The sequence below is a fragment of the Dermochelys coriacea genome, chromosome 28 (genome assembly GCF_009764565.3).
Source record: "Dermochelys coriacea isolate rDerCor1 chromosome 28, rDerCor1.pri.v4, whole genome shotgun sequence".
NCBI lineage: Eukaryota > Metazoa > Chordata > Testudines > Dermochelyidae > Dermochelys > Dermochelys coriacea.
The window spans coordinates 5,425,866-5,450,562 of NC_050095.1; the positions used below are offsets into that span (position 1 = coordinate 5,425,866).

Genomic DNA, 24,697 nt, shown 5'->3' on the forward strand with positions numbered 1-24,697 from the left:
CTTCTTTTTTCGTGGAAGGAGAGACAAACTCCCATTACTCATGGGATAATGGAGTGGATAGAAAGGACAATCAGGTCCACCCCAAAAAAGGGTGAGCTGCCAAAGGAAAAAATGGGCAACTCGCCTGGATAAATTGAGGGATAACACTGATGCAAATGGTTCAAACAGCTTTAAAGGTTACTACATGGGAATAGCAAAAGCATTAAAGAAAAAAATGCCTGGATAGCCCTAGAGGTTTTTATGGTGTTCAGCTCCCTTGCAGATTCTCTGATAAGGGCTGAGCTCTGAGTAGAGCTTTTCCCACACTCACAGCATTCAAAAGGTCTCTTTCCCGTGTCAACTCTCTTCTGTCGAGTGAGTAGAGGGCTACGATTGAAGGTTTTCCCACACTCACAGCATTTATAGGATCTTTTTCCCATGTGGATTCTCTGATGTGCCCTGAGTAGGGTGGTGAAGCCATTACAAAAATGAATCATGATTAATCACACTGTTAAACAGGAATAGAACACCGTGGATTTAAATATTTTTGGATGTTTTCTACATTTTTCAAAAATATTAATTTCAATTACTGTGACGGGTTCCCCCCTAGGGTGCCACCTGGAACTGGGGTATCAATGAGACCCCCTGACCCACCAGCCTAGGTTTCCACTAATTCTGTACTGCTATGACAAGCTGCCAAGCCCTCCAGGATTCACCCTGCACTTCCGCCAGCGCACATACAGGTAGGGACACACCCAGCTGCAGCTACATACACACAGGTTCTTTAACTGGTCCCTGCATGGGAAGGCACAGTTAAGGTACCTCTCACTTTCTAAGGCACGCACCCCCCTCTGGAGGGTAAATCCAAAATGGTACCACCTTGTGCTCCACAGAGAACTGTACAGCATAAGCTCATGAAATTCACTCCCTCCCTCAATGTGCAGAGGGAATATAGGACAGCCCTCTGCACCAAGTTCTGACTTCCACACATGGGTTTTAGATAAAACAAAAACAAGTTTATTAACTACAGTAGATAGATTTTAAGTGGTTATATGGGATAGCAAACAGATCAAAGGAGATTACCTAGCAAATACACAAAACACAATATAAACTTAAAATACTAAAGAGATTGGCTATGAGTAGCAAATTCTCACCCTAGATGATGATTTAAGCTGGTTGCAGAGATTCTTAAGGGGCCAGCTGCCCTTCCTTGCAGATTAAAACCCCCATGTATTCCTTTCACAGGCTAGAAACCCCTCTAGCCTGGGTCCAGCACTTCTCCCCCCAGTTCAGTCTTTGTTCCTTAGGTGTCTCCGAGGGTCTCTTTGAGTGGGGAGTCAGTGAAGAACCCTGATGATGTCACTCCCCTGCCTTAAACATAGGGTCTCTCCCCTGTGTGGATTCTCTCATGTCTAGTGAGCTGTGAACCGCAATTGAAGGCTTTCCCGCACTCACCGCATTTATAGGGCCGCTCCCCGGTGTGGATTCTCTGATGTTTAATAAGGTTTGAGGTGGAAATGAAGCTTTTCCCACATTCACAGCATTCATAGGGTCTCTCTCCCGTATGGATTCTCTCATGTCTAATAACATCTGAGCTCCTAGTGAAGGTTTTCCCACACTGAGAGCACTGAAAGGGCCTCTCCCCTGTGTGGATTCTCTCATGTGTAGTAAGATCTGAGCTGTAAGTGAAGGTTTTCCCGCACTCACAGCATTCATAAGGTCTCTCTCCCCTGTGCATTCTCTCATGTCTAGTGAGCTTTGAACTGCAACTGAAGGCTTTCCCGCACTCACCGCATTTATAGGGCCTCTCCCCTGTGTGGATTCTCTCATGCTGAATAAGTTTTGAGCTGGAAATAAAGCTTTTCCCACACTCACAGCATTCATAGGGTCTCTCTCCCGTATGGATTCTTTCATGTCTAGTAAGGTCTGAGCTCCTAGTGAAGCTTTTCCCACACTGAGAGCACTGAAAGGGCCTCTCCCCTGTGTGGATTCTCTCATGGGTAGTAAGATCTGACCTGAGAGTGAAGGTTTTCCCACACTCACTGCATTCATGGGGTCTCTCTCCTGTGTGGATTCTCTCATGTCTAGTGAGCTCTGAGCTGCAATTGAAGGCTTTCCCGCACTGACCACATTCATAAGGCCTCTCCCCTGTGTGGATTCTCTGATGTTGAATAAGGTTTGAGCTGGAAGTGAAGGTTTTCCCACACTCACAGCATTTATAGGGTCTCTCTCCGGTGTGCATTCTCTCATGTCTAATAAGGGATGAGCTCCTAGTGAAGCTTTTCCCACACTGAGAGCATTGAAAGGGCCTCTCCCCCCTGTGCATTCGCTCATGTGTAGTAAGATATGAGCTGAGAGTGAAGGTTTTCCCACACTCATGGCATTCATAGGGTCTGTCTCCTGTGTGGATTATCTCATGTCTACTGAGCTGTGAACTGCAATTGAAAGTTTTCCCACACTCACAGCATTCATAGGGTCTCTCTCCCATGTGGATTCTCCGATGTCGAGTGAGGTGTGAGCTGCGATTGAAGGTTTTCCCGCACTCACGGCATTCATAGGGTTTTTCTCCCGTGTGGATTATCTCATGTCGAGTAAGGTGTGAGATGCGATTGAAGGTTTTACCGCACTCACAGCATTCATAGAGTTTCTCTCCTGTGTGGATTCTATGATGTGCAATACGAGCTGAGCAGTCACTGAAGTTTTCCCCACATTCAGTGCACATATATTTTTTCTTCCCCCTGAGCATTTTCTGCTTGGCTGTGGTTTCTTTGTGGTCCTTGTGAGTTCCCCAACAGTAAATAAATGTACTCAATTTCTCCCCTGGCTGGTTTTCCTGCTTTCTCTCTGCTCTGTGCTGAATCTCACAGGTTTTTCCCTGCTCATGACTTCTGCATATGTTCCTTTTGGATATTTTGGATAATACTCCATGTGGTTCCACTTGCTCAGAATCTTCCTGCTGAGAATTCTGCTCCTCATTCTCACTCACCATCGCATCACCTGCTGCAATAGAGAGAGAAACCTCAAACTGGGAGGGAAAAGGGATGACCAAACCAAAATGAGAGAGATGTCAAAAAACAGGAACTAAATTCCCCTTCATATCCCATCCAAATTCTCAGACGGAAGGGAGGAAGCTCCTGCTAGGTGTCAATTAGGATCTGTAGGAAGCCGTGAACTATATCTGCCCTGACAATATGACACCTGCTGGGGACAATCCTGATGAGAGCTCTCAAGCTTTTTGTAGGGTACCCCAGATTTTTCACTCAGGCACTTACAGATTCCGAGTTGGTTAAATGTTCCTCACCTGTGCAGGGATCTCTCAGGATCTCTTTTTCCTCTGAATCCTGGAGGTCTGGGACGCATGGCTCTTCCCCTTGTTCCAGCTGGGAGATCACATCAGGTTTGCAAACTGGAAACCCTGCTCAGATGAAAAAAAAACAAAGGAGATCAGGTTAATTCATAAGACTTTGTCATGAAAAATAATTATTAATTTAAAACGCAGTCCTTAGTAAACCAGTGAAATCCGAGGGCCAGCTCCTCAGGTCCTCAAAGATGCAGAATACTTTGCTCAAGAGGGATTGAAATACACACATATCTGCTAGGAACACACACAAACACACACTGTGACAGTCTGTAACCCTGTATTCACTCTTTTGCAAAATTATGATATATTTTGTACAAAGTATGCCTTGTCAGGTATCATTTGGAAACTCATAATATGCTGAACATTATTGTCTTGTTAAACTGTGTGTTACAATAGAAACACTACGTATATAAAATGTGACTGAGCTCCTTCTCCACCTCAGTGAGTTCCATGCTTCCTGTTAGTGGTGGGCTGGGCTATTCCTCTCCCCTCAGGATTTCCCCATGCCCCTGGGTTTATTGTCCACAGCTTGCCTGAGCAGGGTTCCTTCCAGCCTTCTTGATGGCAGAAGGGAGACAGGGGCCTTTTGATCTCTGGTAGGCCCTCCGGGCACGGTAGCAACAGGCCAGATACACAGTTCAGTCTCTCCCCTCTGGTGGGTTCTCTTCCCTCAAACATTCGGGGCCCGGAAGGGCTGTTGGCCCTCGATGGGTAGGGTTTCCCTCCTCTGTACCCCTGTTCAGTTACCAGGGGAAAAGGAACCTGCTTATCCTGGAGCTAATATACTTGCCTTCCACCACTCTCCTGTAACCATCTGGCTTTACTCCATCACAAAAGATACAAGATTTTACTGCATGATGTTACTGAAAATACCCACAGACCAGTTCCTCAAAAGACAGCAAGGCTAACACCTGGTTAAATGGCCATTCTACAGCAGGAGGAAGGTGTGAGTGAGAAATTTACATTTTATCACAGGAAGGACTTGAACTTCATATTGACAACACATGGAGCCCGTCACCATGAATCAGCTGAAAACTGAAGAAGTTTCTAGCGCCAAGGACTGAAATATAAAAAGAGGTGGGGAAAACACTTAATACTCTCTCTCCCGCCCCTTTTCTCTCTGCTCATGACATCAACAACTCCTGAAGAACTGAACTTCGGGAGGCGGGGCCCCTGGCTGAAAGGAAACCCAGCCTGTCACAGCAGATGGTGAGCAAGAGACATTCGCTGTGCATCTTCTTTAGCTTGTTAAGTTAGACGTTAGTTTGTGTTTCATCTTTTATTTTTTTTGTAAGCAATTCTGACTTTTATGCCTCTTTACTTGTAGTCACTTAAAATCTTTCTGTAGTTAATAGATAAAACAATAAAATAACTATTGTTTGGATTAAATTGTATGAGAAACGCCACTTGGGATAACAAGCCTGGTGCATGTCATTTTCCATCGATGAAGTGACAGACTTTCTATGACCTTGTGCTGTTTAGTAATGTGCTGGAGAGTGCAAGACACACATTTCTGGGGGGAAATCTGGGACTAGAGGATGTGCCGGTATTCCCCTGTGGTGTAATTCACGAGTGGCTGAGTAGTAGCACTCAGTACTGTGTAGCTGGGAGCGAGTTACATGCTGGACAATGTGCGTTAACTGGCCAGGAGTGGCTGTTCTCACAGAAAAGCAGTGTGAAAGGTATCCCAGGTTGGAGAACTGATGGGACACAACTATTCGACAGTCCAGAGTGTACCCTGGGTAATATTGCAGACACTCATTATCAAAGAGGCTCCTAAAACACAGAGAAGGTAAATGCATGTCTCAGAAAGTGAAGACTCCAGACAGTGAGCAAGTCTCCCTGGAACTGTTCCTTGCTGACAAACGGGTCCAGAGACAATGCGGAAGTCCTAGGGAAGCGGGGAACAGTCAGCCTGTGCTCGTGGGGTTAGTGGAGTAAGGAACAGGAAGGGCAGGGATATCACTGAATGCAGGATCTCAGCAGTACTAGATGTCAGGAAAGCACATACTGTGGCATTAGGGAATCTAGTGAGTCGGGTAATGGGAGGGAATATAAAAATTTCTGGGTGTGGAGAATGCTGGGAAATTAGCCGCTATAATTCAGGAGTAACATATTCTATTTCCTCTGGAAAAGCACAATGTGAAAAATAAGAATCAGACCAGATAACTTCAGGAATGATGGAGCCCAAGATCCAAGGAGCCTGCAAGGAAGAGAGATTGTGGCTATTGCAGATGGGGTTGGGGCAGCAAGTCTCTCAAGATGTTTCACTACCAACCTAGACCGTTTTCACACTCTGGGGTGCAATCCAGACCAGTGAGGAGTTGTGTCATCTGTAGTCCTGGGTGACTTTCAACGTTCTGCTGCTGGAGCTCCCTTGTCTGGATGTTCCCAGCCAGCATTCAAGGATGCACTGAGTGTCTGTGTGATAAGTGGCCCTGGACCAGCAGCCTGCTTCTTACACCCCAGGCACATTTTGGCTTCCAGGAGGCTTGGATACACCTGGCAAGAGACAGCAACATCTGAATTTTCCCAAAACCATGTGCTCTGCAATGGCTACTTTTTCCTGGATCATTCAGAGGAATAATAAGGATTCCTTGCTCCTCAAAAGAGACAAAGGGCCCAGCTCATCACTTCAACTGGAGTTAGCTATCACTTGAATTCAAAGACAGCACCCAAACTGTTTAAATTAAGAGTAAAACAAGTTTTGTAACAAACACATTAAGGTGAGTTGAAGTATAAACGAGAAAGTCAGAAATGGTTACAAGCAAGTGAAAGTGAAAAATGCTTTCTGGAGACTAGAACAACTTAACAAAACTAGTCTTGGTTCAAGGTAAGATTCTTACCATACTACTTTCCAGCAAGAGGGCAGAGTACCCCCTTACTCAACTTTAAAGCCTACAAGTCCACTCAGTCCTATTTCTTGTTAAGCTAATCTCTAAGACAAACAAGTTTGTTTACATTTACGGGAGACAATGCTGCCTACTTCTTATTTACAATGTCACCAGAAAGTGAGAAAAGGCGTTCACATGGGGACTTTTGTAGCCAGCATTGCAAGGTATTTACGTGCCAGATATGCTAAACATTTGTATGCCCCTTCATGCTTTCGCCACCATTCCAGAGGACATGCTTCCATGCTGATGACGCTTGTTAAAAAAATGTGTTAATTAAATTTGTGACTGAACTCCTTGGGGGAGACTTGTATGTCTCCGGGTCTGTTTTACCCACATTCTGCCATTTATTTCATGTTACAGTAGTCTCAGATGGTGACTCAGCACACGTTCATTTTAAGAACACTTTTACTGCAGATTTGACAAAACGCAAAGAAGGTACCAATGTGAGATTTCTAAAAATAGCTACAGCACTCGACCCAAGGTTTAAGAATCTGAAGTGCCTTCCAAAATCTGAGAGGGACGAGGTGTGGAGCATGCTTTCAGAAGTCTTAAAAGAGCAACACTCCACTGCGGAAACTACAGAACCTGAACCACCAAAAAAAATCAACCTTCGGCTGGTGGCATCTGACTCAGATAATGAAAATTAACATATATCGGTCCACACTGCTTTGGATTGTTATCAAGCAGAACTCCTCAGGTGGTTGAAGCATGAAGGGACATATGAATCTTTAGCGCATCTGGCATGAAAATATCTTGTGATGCTGGCTATAACAGTGCCATGCAAATGTCTGTTCTCACTTTCCAGTGACATTGTGAACAAGAAGCAGGCAGCACTATCTCCTGCAAATGTAAACAAACTCATTTGTCTGAGTATCTGAGCGACTGGCTGAACAAGAAATAGGACTGAGTGGACTTGTAGGCTGTAAAGTTTTACATTGTTTTATTTTTGAGCATAATTCTGCATTTGTAAGTTCCACTTCCGTAATAAAGAGATTACACTACAGTACTTCAAAAATACTATTTATTTTGTTTTTTACAGTGCAAATATTTGTAATGAGAAATAGTGAGCACTGTACACTTTGTATTCTGCGTAGCAATAGAAATCAATAGATTTGAAAATGTAGAAAACATCCAAAAATACTTAAATGAATGGTATTCTATTATTGTTAATAGTCTGATTAATCATGATTAATTTGCTTAATTGCTTGATAGCTCTAATTGGTATCTTAGGCTAGATACACAGTACAGATTACATCTGAATCAATTATGTTACATCTTCCTGAGCGATGCAAGTTACAGTGACGTGTTGGTGTGGACAGCGCTATGTCAGTGGGACAGCTTCTCCTTCCAACATAGCTACTGCTGTTCCTGGGGCCGGGAGTAATTAAGTTGATGGGAGAACTCTCTCCTGTTGGCTTAGAGTGTCAGTAGTGCAGCCATAGCCTTAAAAAGTTTAAAAAAAGATTTGACATGAAAAGGAAACCATTTCTGTGCTAGTTTCATTTAAATTAGGATGGTTAAAAGCAGCATTTTTCTTCTGCATAATGAAGTTTAAAAGATGTATTATGTCAACGTCAATGTTCGGTTGTAAACATTTGAAAGAAGAACCATAACATTTTGTACAGAATTAAAAACAAACTCCATTCCCCAGGTGTTTGTAACTCTGAGATTCTACTGCACAGGTTACGACTTTAGTGAGTTGGGCTGCTCTGAAAGTTTCATGCCCACTGAAACCAACTCCTTCTTATTTCTTCCAGTCCTCCATTGCATTGCAAATCCCTCCAGAACCTACTCCATGGCACATCTCCTTCCCACCGCCTCCAGACGTCCCAGCTCACAGGAACTCTTCACCCCAAACCTACCCCCCCACCTCTCTGCTCTCCAACACCCTCCCTCCCACTGCCTGGACTCTCCCAAGGATTGGTATTTATTATTTCTATTACTGTAATGCTCACATCCCCAGCCACTGACCATCATTCCATTGTGCTGGACGTTCTACCGACACAGAACAAAAACACAATCCCTGCCGCACGGAGCTGACAATCTAAGAATAAGACAAGAGACAGATGGGAACAGATGGGGGGGAAGTGTCCCAGTTTGTTCACTGACCCAAATGGTAATGAAGAAATTGTGAAATCTTCAAGAGAGGAAATTTACATGAAATAAAGAGAAGAATCCTGTTTATGGGGTAAGATAATGGCATGTCGAGGAATATTTAACCGTACAGAGGTACACCCTGCATCCTCCAGCGTAGTGGAAAGCTGGCAGTGTGATTTGTCTCATGAACAGAAGATCACAGCCCAGCCTGGCTGTAAAACAGAGCAAGGCCTTTGTGTGAGCATTGCTGTAGGACATACAAAAGGCTCTAGGTCTGTACGTCTAGGATCTAGACAGAGTGCTCTGATAGTACTTGATGTGTAACTATTTTTTCCCCAAGACTTCTCCTTGCTATCACTAGAATCTCTAGACTTCATTAATTAAACTATGACTTGTTTTCACTCTACACACATCTCAGACTATGTCTACACTACAGAGGCACAGCTGTACCACTCAGCTGTACCACTGTAAGTCTCCCATGTCGCCTCTCTATGCCAACGGCAGAGCTCTCTCCTCTCGGCAGAACGAAACCTCCTACAGGCGGCGGTAGCTATGTCAGCAGGAGAGCGGCTCCCACCAGCAAAGCGCTGTCCACACCACTGCTTTTGTGGGTGATACTTATGTGTTTTTTTCACACCCGACTGATGGAAGTGTTACCGACAAAAGTGCTAGTGTAGACATCGTCTAAGTGCTGTGTTAAGCTGGAATATCTGTGAATCTGAGTGTACTGTGAGTGTCCAATGGAACAGGGGCTGGAGTCTCCAGGGAGACTCTCAGAGGGCTCTGTGGTTTCAGTGTGTCTACTGCTTCCCTGTTGAGAATATTTTGAAGTGCTGTCTCCTGCCTTTCACCATATGGACGGTAGCTAAACTTAAATCTCTGCAAACCCAGAAAACGAAAAGTAAATGTGCACGCTACCCCTGCATTGCCCTTTAACTCTGCTGCTCCCATCCTCATTCCTGCAGCTAGTAATAGCCACTGGAAATGGTTCTCTAAGGGTAGTGCAAAGATTAACAAACTCCCCCAGTCCCTGGGGTATACTCTGTCAGTTCAAGACTGGAATCCTTTCTGAAAATGATTTAGTCAAACAAGGTGTTCAGCTCAGTAACTGAAAGAAATTCTACAGTCTGTGTGATACAGGAGATCAGCCTAGATGACCTAAACATCCCTTCTGGCTATGAATCTAGAATATCTACAGGGAAGGACTAAGAACATGTCATTCTTTGTGTGGCATTTCACAGACTGGAATACCAGCATTTATCTGCATGCCCGCCGGCTGTGTGCACTGGGTCAGCTGTAGCTGTAATCGGATGGTGGAGGGAGTAGTTGGAGCAGCTTGGCAGAGCATGCGGAGAGGTGCATGTGACCCCTGAGGGACCGAGTCTGCCCCATTTCAGTGCTCAGTGTTGTAGGTTGTGTCACTAAAGGTGCACAAGGGCGAGTTCTTGCTCTGAGGACTGTCAGCACTCTGGTGCCATACACACTAGTGTTCTCCAGGGCTTAGTGAGGGGCGAGTGAAGGCAACGACTCAGAAGGAAACCTCACGGCGAGGGTAAGAGAGTGGGATCACTTTGCAAGTCGGAGCTGGTCTGGGGTAGGCTCAGGGTTTGAGTGAGGGGCAGGGGTAGGAAGCTTCTGTTCATTATGTGGGATCCAACCCCCAGTTTTACCTGAGCAAATAGGAGATATTTGACACTGTGCTGTAGTTCTCCTGTGCTCTGTTCCCGCAGTGTTGGGTAGCAGGGGAGGGCAGAGGGCTAGCGTGTGTGTCACTGGCATGTTGAGGTGATGCTGAATCAGGGCAGTGTAATGGTTACATTGTAGGGGTGACAGGAACCTTAATTAGTCACTTCCCCTTCTAGTAACCGAGGGGTCGGGAACTCTTACCCAGGGAGGTCACATTCTCATAGTTCTCCTGCATGATGTCTCTGTAGAGGGCTCTCTGAGGGGGATCCAGCAGAGCCCCCTCTTCCCTGGTGAAATACACAGCCACCTCCTCAAAGGTCACCGGCCCCTGAAAGAGCAAGAGTCCAACCCTCAGTGCCTGCTGCCCCACCCACAGCCCCACTATTCATGGGGGAGAGGAGCCAACCAAATGAAAGCTCTGGATGGTTTGACATCCACAGAGTCCCACCTCCACACCACTCAGAGCATCCAGGAAACACCAGTGTGAGGGGACGAAGAGAGAGCCCCTCTTCTCTCCCAGCAGATCCATCACACACCGAGTAGCCAGAGACTGATACAGGAGATGGAGCCCCTAGCAGGGTCCAGAAGCCCAACACCCTCCTCCTTGTGAGGAGCTGGATATGAGGGGAGAGACGTGTCTCCTACGCCTCACCTGCGGGTCCCCCCGTCATATCTCATAGTAGCTGGTGATTAGTCGGGTCAGGCTCCAGCACTGGGTGTGTGGTTCTTTCTCCTAACCCCAGCTAGGTGTGTTGTTTCCTGTTCCACAAATGAGGGCGTTTCCACCTCCAAACCCCACGCGTCTGTGCAGTGAGACCCAGCGCAATCCTGGCTAGAAAGACCCCAGAGCTCACCTCCGGAGCTGGGACAGGATACATGGGGCTGGTCTCAGAGCATGGACAGGACCAGCTGGTTGAGCATCACTGTCCTCCCCCATAGGGAAAGGCACTGGAGCGTCACGTCCACCTTCGCAGCCGCTCAGAGAAGGGTGGGGAAGGGGAGACACGACAACTGTCCCCTGAGGATTGTCCAAGGGAAGGGGAAACGAGACGACCCCAGGGGCGGCAGCAGTACAAGAGGTGGAGGAGAGAGAGTCGGAGAATACGACAGGGGCAGGAGCAGGACTGGGAGTGGGAACGGGATCAGGAGCAGAGGCAGAAGTGGGGTCCGTGTCCCTACGGTACAGCACCTCTCGACTGGGTTCAGGGGCCGAGGAAGGGGGCCCTCAATGACGCCGGGACTGGGCACCGCAAGCTCAGCACCCGCAACCACGGTGTCGGGCAGGATGGCATCTGCAATTGGGCCCCCAGCTGGGAGGAAAGGCAGCACTCTGCCTCAAGAGGGGGTGCACCCAAGGGCTCGGGGCCTGCGCTCTCGGCACTGTCCATCGCCACAAGGGAATTGGCGGGCGCGAGCTAGGTGCTGTCTGTGGCTGGGCAGATGGACGAGCCCAGGAACACCCCAGGGTTGAGAGTGGACGCAGCAGCCGGGGGTAGGGGAGAGAGAGGAGGAGGCAGCATGATTAATCCTTCCCCCAGATCGAGGCCCTCTGGCAAGGGGTCGTCCTTCCGCTGGGTGACCGGGGTCAGACCCATGGCCTCGATCTCCTGAAAACTGGAGTGAAAATCTCCCCCTGCCGCCCCAGAGTTCTCCCTGCGCAACGGAGGCAACAATTGTCTCAGCGCCCAGGGGGGCACAGATGACAAGGGGGCGGGAGGGACTCCCCCAGGCCCCCTCAGGGAGGGACTCAAGGAGGAGGGCGGTGCTGTTCCCCACAGCATCCTTAGCTGGCTCCATCTGCTGGGCCCTCTCAGGGGGTGCGACGGATGGCTCGGCAGTCGCAACCCCCCTCAGTCTTGGGGGGGCCTCCTCCCCCTCTGTGTCAAGGGAGGTGGTGAGCCCATGCCTTCCATTTGACGCATTCCTCTGTATGAGCATCCAGCCCCCCAAGCTGGAGGCATAGGGCTGACTCACAGGGGCCGAGCCGGGGGGACAATGAGGGGAAGAGATACCTCCCGCTGTGGTGGGCCCTCTCCCATGCCCGGCAGCAGCCCTGCTGTCCTCTCCTCCATGGGCCCCACCAGACTGTGTCCAACAAAGGTGGGGCCCACCCACTCATCTGGGCACCACGGGGGGTTACCCCAGTCCCTCCGGACATGCCCTGTCACCTGGCAGAGGTAACACCAGACCTCCCCCGAAGAGTAAAGCATCTGGCAATGAGTCCCCTGGTGGGAACCCCAGAAAGGACCCCTCTAGCGCCTCCAGTAGGTGGACCTGGACCTGCCAGCAGAAGGACAGGAGGTGACAGAGGGTGGGGTCCTTACAGCCCAGGGGGAGAGGGCTGATGACAGAAAGGGGTTTCCTAGGGTGGAGAGGAAGGGCAGTAGGGCAACATTGGGAAGGAAGGGTGGGATGGAGGTAAAAAGCACCCGTACACCCAGGTCTTCCAGGGGCTCAATGGGAACATATACGCCCCCCACCACCAGGCCCTTCTCCACCGCTGCCTTCTCCACTGTTAGGCCCTGGGCTGGGACCTGGTGGAGTCAGGTAGGCCCCAGGCCGCCCACAGCAGGGTAGGCCAGTGTTCACCTACTGTCTGCCAAAGCTCGGGTGCTAGACTGTTCACCACTCTGCCCTGCCTTAGGTTGGGGCTTGGACCAATGGTGCCCACCCTGCCTGAGGCCTGGCCCCTAAACCGCTGTCTGCTCTGCCCCTGCCTAAGGGCCCAGAGCCTACAGACTCCTGGGTGGCCCTGCTCCTGCCTGAGGATCAGAACCCATATACTGACTGGGGTTCTTGCCTGTTAGGGTGGTCAGGACACTGACAGCTGGACTGCTAATTCCCCTGAGACTAGGCAGTGATCCCGAGGACATGGTTTGGTGGTGCCGCCTCCCTCCAACCCAGACGGAGAGGGACGATTACACCACCACTACAGTCTGTTCCTAGAATCTAGGCCACTCATTCAACAAATCCCAGCAGGTCTGTCACCCCCCGGCCTCCTCCCTTTCTCCACCCTGTGCATTTCCTGCCCCGCTCCAACCTCCAAACCAGACGGTGCAAACCTTCCCACCTCCTGTGTATTTACTGCCCCTCTCCCTCCTGCAGGAACCCACCAGCCACCCCCCAATAATCCCTACCTGAACTGGTTCCACTGCAGCCATTTCTCTTCCCTGTCCCATGGGAGGACGGGATCAGCTGGAGGGAAACGTGGGCGTCATTCTGCAGCCTGGCAGGGCGAGAAGGGCAGTTGTGGAGGTTTAGGAACGGGCTTTAGTTCACTTCACGTCACGATTCCCCCAGGCCCTTTCCCTGCAGACAGACACCCTAGATTCTGCCATGCTGGGAAAATGCTTGTTCTCTGTAGTACAGTGTAGATCGGGCCCCTCCTGCCAGACTAAGCCCACACAGTTTTAAGCCCCCCCAGTAACAAAGTGTCTGAACACAAGGCTAGAAAAGAGCAGAAAGAAAGGAATCACTTCGGAGGAGTCCTTCTGACACTGATCCCCGAGCAGTGCACACCCCAGCAGGAGGGATATGGGGTCAGGAACTGGGTTTTCCTCTCTCTCATCCTCATCTTGTCCACAGGAAAGTGATTCTGCCCAGGGATGCTGCAATACATTGGGTCTGGGCAGATCAGAGATCTGGAAATCTCTCTCCCCACTCATTTCTCCCACTGCCCCTTTCAGCCACATTCTTCTTTCCCCTTCTATCTCCTTTCCCACGTCCCCTCTCCCTGCCCCTGTGGCTCGGAAAGTCCCATCGCTGGGATGTTTGCTCTCCCATGGCTGGATTTTTTCCTGGAAATGGCTAACGGGAGGAGAAACGAGGAGAAGCTATTTGGTATGAAGGTGACTCTACATAGTCCCCAGCACTTTCCCTGAGGGTCTCACACTTTTCTGGACTTTCCAGCTCAAAATTAACTATTACCAGAGCCTAGGGCTGCCCTCAAGGGCTAGTACCAGCTGGAGAAAGTCAATTCCCAACAAATGAGAGCGCACGCACGTGCACACACACCCACCAGCTGCTAAGGCGGGGTCCCAAATCACAATGGAGGCTGCAGCTTCTGACCCAGGAAGTTGAATCCTAATATCCAGGACAGAGAGTTTGAGCCGCCTTCCCTCTTTTAGCAACAACCAGAGCTCTGTGGTAAGAGCAGCCAATGAAACCACCTCCCCAGAGGGACAGTTATTCATGTCACTCCTTGTCTTTCCTTGCAGTGACTCCGGTTTAACACTGGTCTCAATGACACCAGAAGCAGAGTTCAGAAACGATGAGGCCAGAATCCTTTTCAACAGATCACCGGGTGCAAGTGCTCACTCCCTTCCCACCTCCCTCACCCCCAGATCTAGGACAAGGACTCAGGGCAAGAGTTTTCCCTCCAGAACCTGCCCACGAAAGCTTATACCCAAATAAATGTGTTAGTCTCCAAGGTGCCACAAATACTCCTGGTCTTTTTGCGGATACAGACCAACACAGCTGCTACTCTGAAACCTGAAGTTCCTGCAGTTTTCCGGAGGGGAAAGATGCAAAAATCTGTTGGGTGGTTTCACCTCATCATGTTTGATAAGTGGACAGAAAGTTATCACCACCTCCTGCTGGCCAGTCGCACAGGCAGAGGGAGCCTGGGGGATGCTTCTGTAACAGGAGAATGGAGGGGGCCAAAATACTGAAGACATGTCCATGCCCTGTCACTAGCAAATGATGGCCACCATGGATCCACCCCAGAGGTGGCTGCATCTTAGCACTGCGGGAAGCCACCCCTCACGGAGACCCTCTGTCACGGGGTTTGGGATACTTCTGGACCCGCGCTGCACTCAGAGGGACCTCCTCATCCCGTGCCAGCTGGAGAAAAGAAAAGGGTCCGGGCAACTCTCCTGTCGCCAGCTGGGAGCCACTGATCCCCCAAAGAGGGATTTGGTGGGTATGAAATATGCGGCTAGTCTCTTTCATCGGACCCTATTAAATATGCGGCTAGTCTCGTTCATCGGACCCTGTTAAATATGCGGCTAGTCTCGTTCATCGGACCCTGTTAAATATGCGGCTAGTCTCGTTCATCGGACCCTGTTAAATATGCGGCTAGTCTCGTTCATCGGACCCTGTTAAATATGCGGCTAGTCTCGTTCATCGGACCCTGTTAAATATGCGGCTAGTCTCGTTCATCGGACCCTGTTAAATATGCGGCTAGTCTCGTTCATCGGACCCTGTTAAATATGCGGCTAGTCTCGTTCATCGGCAACCCTTTTCACAGAGATAATGGGGGGGGGCCGATCACTGGGCAGCTTCACCCCCTGCAACCTCCAGGATGGAGAAGGACTCAGGGCCGCGGGTCCCCTCCAAGGAAGGAGACGCTGCCGGGGTTCAGAGACCGGGGGAAGAGCCCCGAACCCGAGAGGATTTTTCACTGACGTTGGATGACCTAGACGAGGCCAAAGCCGGGAGGCGAGACCCGCGGTCAGACAAGGCCGGGGAACCGGCGGGATTTCCGAGAGAAGGTCAAGTCTGAGCGCGTGTCCCCGCAATGACGGACTCGGGGGAAAGGGGCGACGCTGGCAGAGATCGGATGCCCCCGGTGACGAGCGGGGGGGGGACAGGGGGGAACGCGGAGGCGTGGTTGGTGTGTCATCATGCCGAGAGCGGAGGGGATTTCGTGGGGCGACGGAAGGGGGGCGGAAGGAGGGGTGGGGGGGCAGTTTGAAGGGATTTTATGGGACTGGACCGTGACACCCCCCCCATTTGCAGGGAGCCGGGGGGGCAGTGTGAAGGGGGGGTGGGAAGGTCCCTGGCCCAGGGAAGGGGGCAGCCAGTGGGGGAGGGGCGGGTGACATGGGGGGGTCTGGGGGCAGCCAGTGGGGGAGGGGCGCGGACAGGGACCGGATCCAATTAACTCCCCCCACGGCTCTTTCCCCCCCCCCCCGGCATTTCCTGCCGCCCAGAGACAGTTCAGCCCCCCCCGCCCCGCGGCTCCGGCTCCGGCTCTTACCGGCTTCCGGGGCCTCAGCGCAGCGGGCAGCCCGCGGGGGGAGGGAGCGAGGCGGCAGCACAGGCCGGAAGTGACGCACCCGCCGAGCCGCGGCGCGAGGCGGGTCCGTTAGGACGGTTGGAGGCGCCGCGCGCAGGGGGCGGAGCCGGGAATATCAATGGGGCTGGAGGGGGGGCGGGGCAGCAATAGCGAGGGGGCTGGGGGAGGGAAGAAGGAGGCTGGCGGGGGGGTGAGGGGGAGGGACATGGTGGGGGCGGGGCCCGGGAATATCAATGGGGCAGGAGGGGGGGCGGGGCAGCAATAGCGAGGGGGCTGGGGGAGGGAAGAAGGAGGCTGGCGGGGGGGTGAGGGGGAGGGACATGGTGGGGGCGGGGCCCGGGAATATCAATGGGGCAGGAGGGGGGGCGGGGCAGCAATAGCGAGGGGGCTGGGGGAGGGAAGAAGGAGGCTGGCGGGGGGGTGAGGGGGAGGGACATGGTGGGGGCGGAAACCGGGAATATCAATGGGGCAGGAGGGGGGGCGGGGCAGGAATAGCGAGGGGGCTGGGGGGAGGGAAGAAGGAGGCTGGCGGGGGGGTGAGGGGGAGGGACATGGTGGGGGCGGGGCCCGGGAATATCAATGGGGCAGGAGGGGGGGGCGGGGCAGCAATAGCGAGGGGGCTGGGGGAGGGAAGAAGGAGGCTGGCGGGGGGGTGAGGGGGAGGGACATGGTGGGGGCGGGGCCCGGGAATATCAATGGGGCAGCAGGGGGGGCGGGGCAGGAATAGCGAGGGGGCTGGGGGGAGGGAAGAAGGAGGCTGGCGGGGGGTGAGGGGGAGGGACATGGTGGGGGCGGGGCCCGGGAATATCAATGGGTCTGGAGGGGGGGGCGGGGCAGGAATAGCGAGGGGGCTGGGGGAGGGAAGAAGGAGGCTGGCGGGGGGGTGAGGGGGAGGGACATGGTGGGGGCGGAGCCGGGGAATATCAATGGGGCAGGAGGGGGGGCGGGACAGGAATAGCGAGGGGGCTGGGGGAGGGAAGAAGGAGGCTGGCGGGGGGGTGAGGGGGAGGGACATGGTGGGGGCGGAGCCGGGGAATATCAATGGGGCAGGAGGGGGGGCGGGGCAGGAATAGCGAGGGGGCTGGGGGGAGGGAAGAAGGAGGCTGGCGGGGGGGTGAGGGGGAGGGACATGGTGGGGGCGGGGCCCGGGAATTCAGTGGGGCAGGAGGGGGAGGGACATGGTGGGGGGTAAGCTTATGCTCAAATAAATTTGTTAGTCTCTAAGGTGCCACAAGTCCTCCTGTTCTTTATGGTGGGGGGTGGGGCAGGAATAGCAATGGGGCAGGAGGGGCTCAGAGCACCTCTGTGTGGTCCGGCTCAGGGCTTGGCACTGGCTGGCTGAGGCTCGGGGCTTCTTGGGTGCTGACCGGCGGGAGGGGGGTGGGGTGGGGTCTTGGGCAGAAGAGGCGGGGCGGGGGCTAGCGTCCCCATACCGGGGGTGCACCTGCCGCCCATAAAAATCCCATACAACCCTTTCAAACTTTCCCACTTTTCCCTCGAATTATTGAGTAGCCCTCAGATCTCGGTGTTTTTATCTTGTAATATCAGATATTTTGTTTCTGACCCATTTTTCTCCCCAGTTCTCAAGAACTGATCGAAAGTGCCCCGAGCGGCCAGGTGGGTGAGGTGACCTCTTTTCCTGGAGCAATTTCCATTGGTGGAAGAGAAGCTTTCGAGCTCCACAGAGCTTCTCCTCGGGTCTGGGAAGATTCCGAGTGGAACCGAAGCGTGAGAAATTAATCCGTGTTGCCAGAAACTCTTCCAGCTAATAGAAAAGGAGATCTTGTGGCACCTTAGAGACTAACACATTTATTAGAGCATAAGCTTTCGTGAGCTACAGCTCACTTCATCGGATGCCGTGGACACCGCTGCACTCGTCGGAGAATTCCTGGATTGCAGATGGTTCTAACGAGACCTGTAACCAGCGTCTCTCTTTTTTTCTTGGTCTGGTTTTTGAGAGCCCGATTTGCCGAGTCTAGCGACGTTATGAATTTGAGCTCCCAGGCTCGTCTTTTGCAGCCCTGTGGTGTCTGCGGGAATGGTGCTTTTCACGTTGCTTTTGAACACGCGTGCTTTACTGTCTCCTTAGCTGGCTTTCAGCAGCCCTCGTACAAAAAGCGTTCCCGCCCCCCTGCGTGGACCTTGGCAGGTGCGTTTTGTGGGGTGTTGATCGTCACAGCAGGGGAGATATGGCGGCAGGTTTGGCATCCGTTGTGCTGGCGGGGTTTGGTGCAGCTTTGAGTTGGTGTGTCCTGGTCTGTAGGGAACCTGGTTGTGCTGATGGGGTTGAGGGCCAAAAGAGAGGGTTGGGGAAAGTTTTCTTTCAGGATGTGGTCCCCATGGGGTCTGGATTGTAATTGTTTGCTGATCCCCCACATGGGTTGTAGCGTGGAGTGGTGGGTGACCATTAGTGGGGTTGTCAATGTGTTTTTCTGTATTGAAGCAGGTTCTCTCGAGGTACGAGGGGGCCCATTCCATGATCCCCCGGCAATGGTCTGGTGCCTCCTGCTGGTTGTTCAGGGAATTAGCTCCGTCAGCAGGGCGCCCTCCTCTTGTGGTATCTCACTCTCTGTCGCTCCATCTCCACTGTCTGTGGGGACCCGTGACGCTCCCAGTATGCGGCATCCTCTTCAAGGCCCAGCCCTCCAGCTGTGCCTCAACTCCACTATCTCCCCGCTTCCGGGGGAACCAGCAGTCCTTCGCCTGGACTTTCGTGGCAGTGGTGAACTGCAGCCCCAGCCAGTCTTTAGGCTGGCCACTTCCCTCGGTACCCAGTGGGGCAAAGGGGGGGGGCCAGGCCCACCCACTACTCTGGGCCCCCACCCAGGGACCCTATAACTGGCAGCTGCTCACTGCCTCTCCTTCCCCTCTACCGCTACCTGCTTTCCCTGGGCCACTTCCCCGTAACCCCAGCACCTACTCAGCCCCTGTGTCAAGGCCTCAGTCTGGAGCTCCACGTGCTTCCCTAACCCTGCCCAGCACTGCTCTGTCCCAGGCACTTCTCTCAGTGGGCAGCCAGGCCTTCGCCCTCAAGCTCCAGGGAGAGACTGAGCTCCTCGCTGCCATGCAGCCCTTCTTATAGGGCCCAGCCTGGCCGCTTCAAAGCCTTCCTGATTGCCTGGGGGCTGCTAGTGCCCCCTTTGCCAGCCAGTGTGGGGCAGCTGCCCCATCACAGGGAGACGCCAGGAAATCCCTCCAGCCTTGTGCCCCAGAAATGTACCGTCTTACACTGCTCAAGACCTTCTCTGGAACAGTGCAAGCTCATTAATTAGTTTGCCACTTCGTCAAAGGAAAGTGGATATGCACCAGCCTTTGTAATCTGAGCAGATTCCCCCAAGCACTTTAGACGTACTCACTTGTCAGTGTAAAACATTAAAATAAGTTTATTAAGTACAGAAAGATAGATTTCCAGTGATTATAAGTGGTAGGCATAAAGGTCAGAGATACTTTTTATTTCCTTAAGGTAACTAAACACTCATTTTAAATCCTAAACTTTTAGAGTTGAATCAAACAGCCTTTCTCACCCTAATAGATGTTACCAGCAGCTCATAGTTCTTAATACATGGGCTGAATTTCCTTCTCAGCCCCGAACCAATCTCACCAGTTCAAAGTCTTTGTCTTCCCAGTGTTCTTGTTGTCGTCAATGTAGGTGGGGGAGGAGTTGGGGCTGCAGACTGGGAACCTATGGGGTAGTGTTCTGATGGTCTGTGGATGTGGGTCTAGGATGTGCTGAGGTTCTTTTAGGGGACAGAGGGGAGGGGACAGGGAGTGGATGGGGTGGCAGAGGTATGTGGGGTGTGAGGGGTGCTGGAGTTCTTCTGAGGGGTGCTTGGGGTGGGAGGCTCTGAATGAAACTGGGGTTCTTGTGGGGATGGGGGCTACATAGAAGTTGAGTGTGACTTGGAGTGTGGGGGTGGTAATGGGGCTATATAGAGGGTTAGGTTCTGTGGGCGTGACTTGGGAGTGTATGGGATGTGGGTGGGTGTGTCTGGAGCGGCTGGGACCTGGTGGGGGTGTATGGGGTGGCTGGGTGTGACTTGGGGGTGTCTGGAGGGCTGGGACCTGGTGAGGGTGTATGGGTACTTAAAAAAGCCCCGCCATGAAAGACAAAAAATTTGCTGACGCATGTGGCAGTGTGAACATGGCTTTGTCGGCAGGAGCTAATGCCGCTCGCAGGGCTGGAAGTATTTTGTCGGCAAAAGTACTGACAAAGCGTTTACACACGCTGACTTTTAGCGACAAGGCTGTGTCGACACAGCTTTGTCGCTAAAAGCTGCGTAGTGTAAACAAGCGCTAAGCAAGATTTGAATCAAACAGTCTCTCACCCTACTAGACGTTACAGGCAGCTCACAGTTCTCAATACTCAGACTGAACTCCCTTCCAGCCTGGGGCCAATCTCCCTAGTTCAAAGTCGTTGGCCTCTCTCCCTTCTTCCCCCCACCCCCACTATCAATGTTTGGAGGACAAGTGATGATGTCACTGTCCCTCTTTTAGATTTTCTTCCAGCTGCTAGAAAGTTCCTTGCGGTGACATCAGTTAGGCTGTCCCCATTACGTATGTGCCCTCTCTAAGGAGCCTCTGGGCGAGTGGATTCTTCTTGATGGGCCATCGGCACGTCTGGCCAGCGATAGCTTCTCCTTTGTTGCAACAGAAAGGCTGGCTCTGAGGGTTTCCCAATCTCACAACGTATTTCAGTAACACATACAGCAGTACTCCACAACTTCACATACAAGGATAGTACCTACAGTTCAACAAGCTATTAAGGTTCAACAGACCAAGACTTTTAAAACCATACTTCACAAGGCATGCATTGTACAAACATATCAAGCATATGACAGTGGTGAATATGGGAATTCCAGGGTGCTACTGTCATCCCCCCCCCCCACACACACACATGTAGACAGTGCCATATCGGCAGGAGAGCTTCTCCTGCTGATAAAACTACCACCTCTTGGGGAGGTGGATTAACTAAACTGACGGGAGAGCTCTCTCCTTTCACCTTAGAGCTTCTTCATTAAAGCGCTACAGTCGCGCAGTTATACTGGTGCAGCTGTGCCGATGCAGCATTTTAAGGGCAGACAAGCCCTAAGACACAAAACCATAGAATCAGAACTCAAACATTTGTGTGTCCTGCAGAGCCAAATGAACATGTCGTTCATTACCATCATTTCCACAGCATGGAAGTGGCAGCCAGTTTGGGATTCACAGGGAAGGAATGTCCTTGGAAGGACTCTGTCTCTCTCTCTTGATTTGCCTCATGAAACTTTGGCTCCAAATGGTGAAAGATCAGTGTTCTCAAACTAACCATGGCATCCTTTGGGACTGTAATCCGTGACACTGAACTAGGAAGTGGCGTTGTACGAACAATGTTCCTTGGGCCATTGGTCACCTTAGCTTCCTTTACTGGGTGAAAACCAAGAACTGGGTGTGTACTCTTTCTACCCCCCCTTCTTTCCGAATCCTTGGTCATGGCTAGGGTACACTTCTCTGAAGTAGAACCCTTTACCAAACCACTCAAAATCTCAGCAGTGCTAGTGCGGAATGGCTTCCCCAAACACATCCAGGGTTTCTTTAACTTGGTGGTCCGGGTCTAGCCTAGGAACTAGATCCAGGCCTGGACCAAAATCTCTGTAAGTTAGCAGAAATGAAGTTTCTATTCAAAAATAGATGTTTTTCTGCAGCTATTCTGTGGCTTTAATTCCCTCAGCTGCCTGGGGCTGAAGTTCTCGGGCTTCAGCTTCCACCAGGGGGGAGGGTCATGTTGTGTATTAATTTTTGTTGTCAGAAGGGGGGTCACATTGCAATGAAGTTTGAGAACCGCTGGCTTAAACAACTAAACTCCACTGTGATCATCTGCACTTGCTCCACTTAGTTGCACAGTTTGGGGTCTGCTGTTGTTCACCATTTCCAAGTGGAGATTTCAAATCACAGCTGTTTCTTTGTTAGCATGTGCAGTAAATGGGAGAGTTCTCTCCTGTTGTCTGAACTGCACTTGAATTTTCTCCATGTCATCAGGTAGAGGTGGGGAAAAAGCAAAAGTGAGAAGTAATGATTTTAACAAATGGTCATTTATCTCAAAGCCGCCAATAAATCTGAGCTACATCCTGTTAAACTAAACTAATATCCAATTAGGTGACCTAACAGCCTTCAGGAAAGATAGACACCCACATCACAGATATATATAGAACACATGAAAATGAAGGTCTCAAGTGAAATTCCAGAGCAGGTTACATCTGATGACTCAGAACTGGGACAAGAGATTCTCCCATCACATTCTCCTCTGATCCATTCAAACCTGTTTCATTCAGCACTGTTGAGTTATGTTATTTACAAAAGTTTTAGCATCCTCATAACGAGGGGAAAAAACAGCCAATCTTCCCCCAAGTGGCTTGGCCAATAGTTGGAAACTGGGATTTAAACTCCAAATGATCCCACACTGTTTGGGATCCATTTGAATTCCCCTTTCGTCTCCAGTCATAGCGACTCTGATTTAGGATTAAAGAAGTGAAAGCATCATCTCCAACCACAGACAGCTGAGAACACTGCACCACATGACACTTTGAGAGGTGGAGGGATAGAATGGGAAGAAGATAAATTCTGCATGGCTCAAACAGGAGGTAACAGTTCTGGAGCGATGGGGAAGGAGGGAATCTCTCTGAGTCACCCCATCGCCTTCCAGTGTCACCAAGGCTGAAATGACATTTTTTTCCCTTGCCACTGCTCTTCTTCATTTAAAATACATTTAAGTATAATGAGGAAAAAAGGTCCAAAAATAACTGCTCTTCAGCACAACCCAGAGCAATATGAGAGCAACTGAGAATGAAACAATCTATCATTCATGACCCTAATGATTACTCTGCAATAGGAGGAATAGTATAAATGTGATGCTCCTTGTTTCCTGGAAGAAGGGACACACTCCCATTACTCATGGGACAATGGAGTTGATAACAAGGACAACCGGGTCCACCTCAAAACAGGGTGAAATGCAAAAGGCAAAAATGTGCAACTCATCTGGACAAGCTGAGGCATAACGGTGCTGCAACCGGTTCAAACAGCCTTACAGGTTACTTCATGGGAATTAACAAAAGTATTAAAGAAAAAAATGGCTGGATAGCCCTAGAGGTCTTTATGGTGCTTCTCTCCCTTGCAGATTCTCTGATGATATTTAAGGGATGAGCTCTGAGTGAACCTTGTCCCACACTCACGGCATTCATAGGGTTTCTCTCCTGTGTGGATTCTTTCATGTCTAGTAAGTTCTGACAACTGAATAAAGGTCTTCTCACACTCACAGCACTCATAGGGTTTCTCACCTGTGTGGTTTCTCTGATGCCTAATGAGGTGTGAGTGCTGAATGAAGGTTTTCCCACACTCAGAGCATACATAAGGTCTCTCCCCCGTGTGCATTCTTTGATGTATAATGAGGTCTGAGCTCTGAGTGAAGCTTTTCCCACACTCACAGCATTTATAGGGTTTCTCACCTGTGTGGTTTCTCTGATGCCTAATGAGGTGTGAGTGCTGAATGAAGCTTTTCCTGCACTCAAAGCATTCGTAAGGTCTCTCCCCCGTGTGGATTCTCTGATGTCTAGTAAGCTCAAAGCTCTGACTGAAGGTTTTCCCGCACTCGCAGCATACGTAGGGTCTCTCTCCCGTGTGGATTCTGTGATGTTTAAGAAGGGCTGAGCTATCCGTGAAGCTTTTTCCACACTCACCGCATTCATAGAGCCCCTGCCCAGTGTGGACTTTGTGATGCTTAGTAAGATGTGAGCTGTCAGTGAAGCTTTTTCCACACTCGCTGCATTCATAAGGCCTCTCCCCAGAATGGATTCTCTGGTGTGTAATAAGGCTTGAGTTGTTAGTGAAGCTTTTCCCGCACTCACAGCATTCATAGGGTCTTTCCCCTGTGTGTATTCTCTGATGTCTAATAAGGGATGAGCAGTGAGTAAAGTTTTTCCCGCACTCAGTGCATGTAGTTTTTCTCTTTCCCCTGAGGCTTTCCTGCTGGGTTGTGGTTTCCTTCAAGTCCTTCTGAGTTCCCCCACAGTAAATTAATTTTCCCATTTTCTCCTCTGGCTGATTTCCTTGCTCTCTCTCTGATCTGTGCTGAATCTCACGGGCTGTTCCCTGCTCACGACTCCTGGACACATTCCCTTTTGATCTTTGCGATAATGCTCCATGTGATTCCACTTGCTCCGCATCTTCCTGCTGAGAATTCTGCTCCTCATTCTCACTCACCATCCCAGCACCTGCTGGGACAGAGAGAGAAACCTCAAACAGGGATGGGAAGGGGAAGACCAAACCAAAATAAGTGCTGGAGAGAGGTCAAATAAAAACCAGGAACTGAATTCCCCCAAAGGGAATCAATTCTGCCTTCACATCCCATCTAAATTCTCAGTGGGAAGGGAAGAAGCTACTGACAGGTGTCAGTTAGAATCTTTAGGAAGCCATGAGCTATATCTGCCCTGGGGATACGACACCTGCTGGGGACAATCCTGAACTCAGAGAGCTCCCAAGGTCTTTGTAGGGTATACCAGAGGTCAACTTCAGGCACTTACAGATTCTGAGTAGGTTTAATGTTTCCTCACCTGTGCAGGGACCTCTCAGGATCTCCCTTTTCTCTGAACCCTGGATGTCTGGGACCCAAGGCTCTTCCCTTTCTTCCAG

The 24,697-nt window shown here is 50.9% G+C and overlaps 4 protein-coding genes and 1 pseudogene across 54 annotated transcripts in view; 1 reads left to right on the forward strand and 4 right to left on the reverse strand.

Annotated features, from left to right (window-relative positions):
- LOC119849376 (zinc finger protein 420-like) overlaps positions 1–24,697 on the forward strand; it is a 3,142,523-nt gene that overhangs the window by 2,755,984 nt on the left and 361,842 nt on the right. The window lies entirely within an intron of this gene.
- LOC119849403 (zinc finger protein 501-like) overlaps positions 1–24,697 on the reverse strand; it is a 1,099,011-nt gene that overhangs the window by 600,893 nt on the left and 473,421 nt on the right. The gene's annotated exons all lie outside the window — the stretch shown is intronic.
- The window catches only part of LOC119849388 (zinc finger protein OZF-like), an 875,044-nt gene that overhangs the window by 86,545 nt on the left and 763,802 nt on the right, over positions 1–24,697 (reverse strand). The window contains exon 7 of one of the 3 annotated variants that reach the window (XM_043503847.1): positions 10,002–10,122. In XM_043503847.1, coding sequence (XP_043359782.1) covers positions 10,002–10,122 — 121 coding nt within the window. Of the gene's footprint in view, positions 1–3,280; positions 3,395–10,001; positions 10,123–24,697 lie in introns of those variants that run through there. The other 2 variants (XM_043503848.1, XM_043503849.1) reach the window with 2 other exon arrangements.
- On the reverse strand, positions 996–16,123 carry LOC119849377 (annotated as a pseudogene).
- Positions 21,409–24,271, reverse strand: LOC122457738 (zinc finger protein 239-like). The gene has a single exon (XM_043503879.1). It carries the CDS (start codon positions 24,269–24,271, stop codon positions 23,153–23,155), a length of 1,119 nt encoding a protein of 372 aa, XP_043359814.1. The 3' UTR covers positions 21,409–23,152.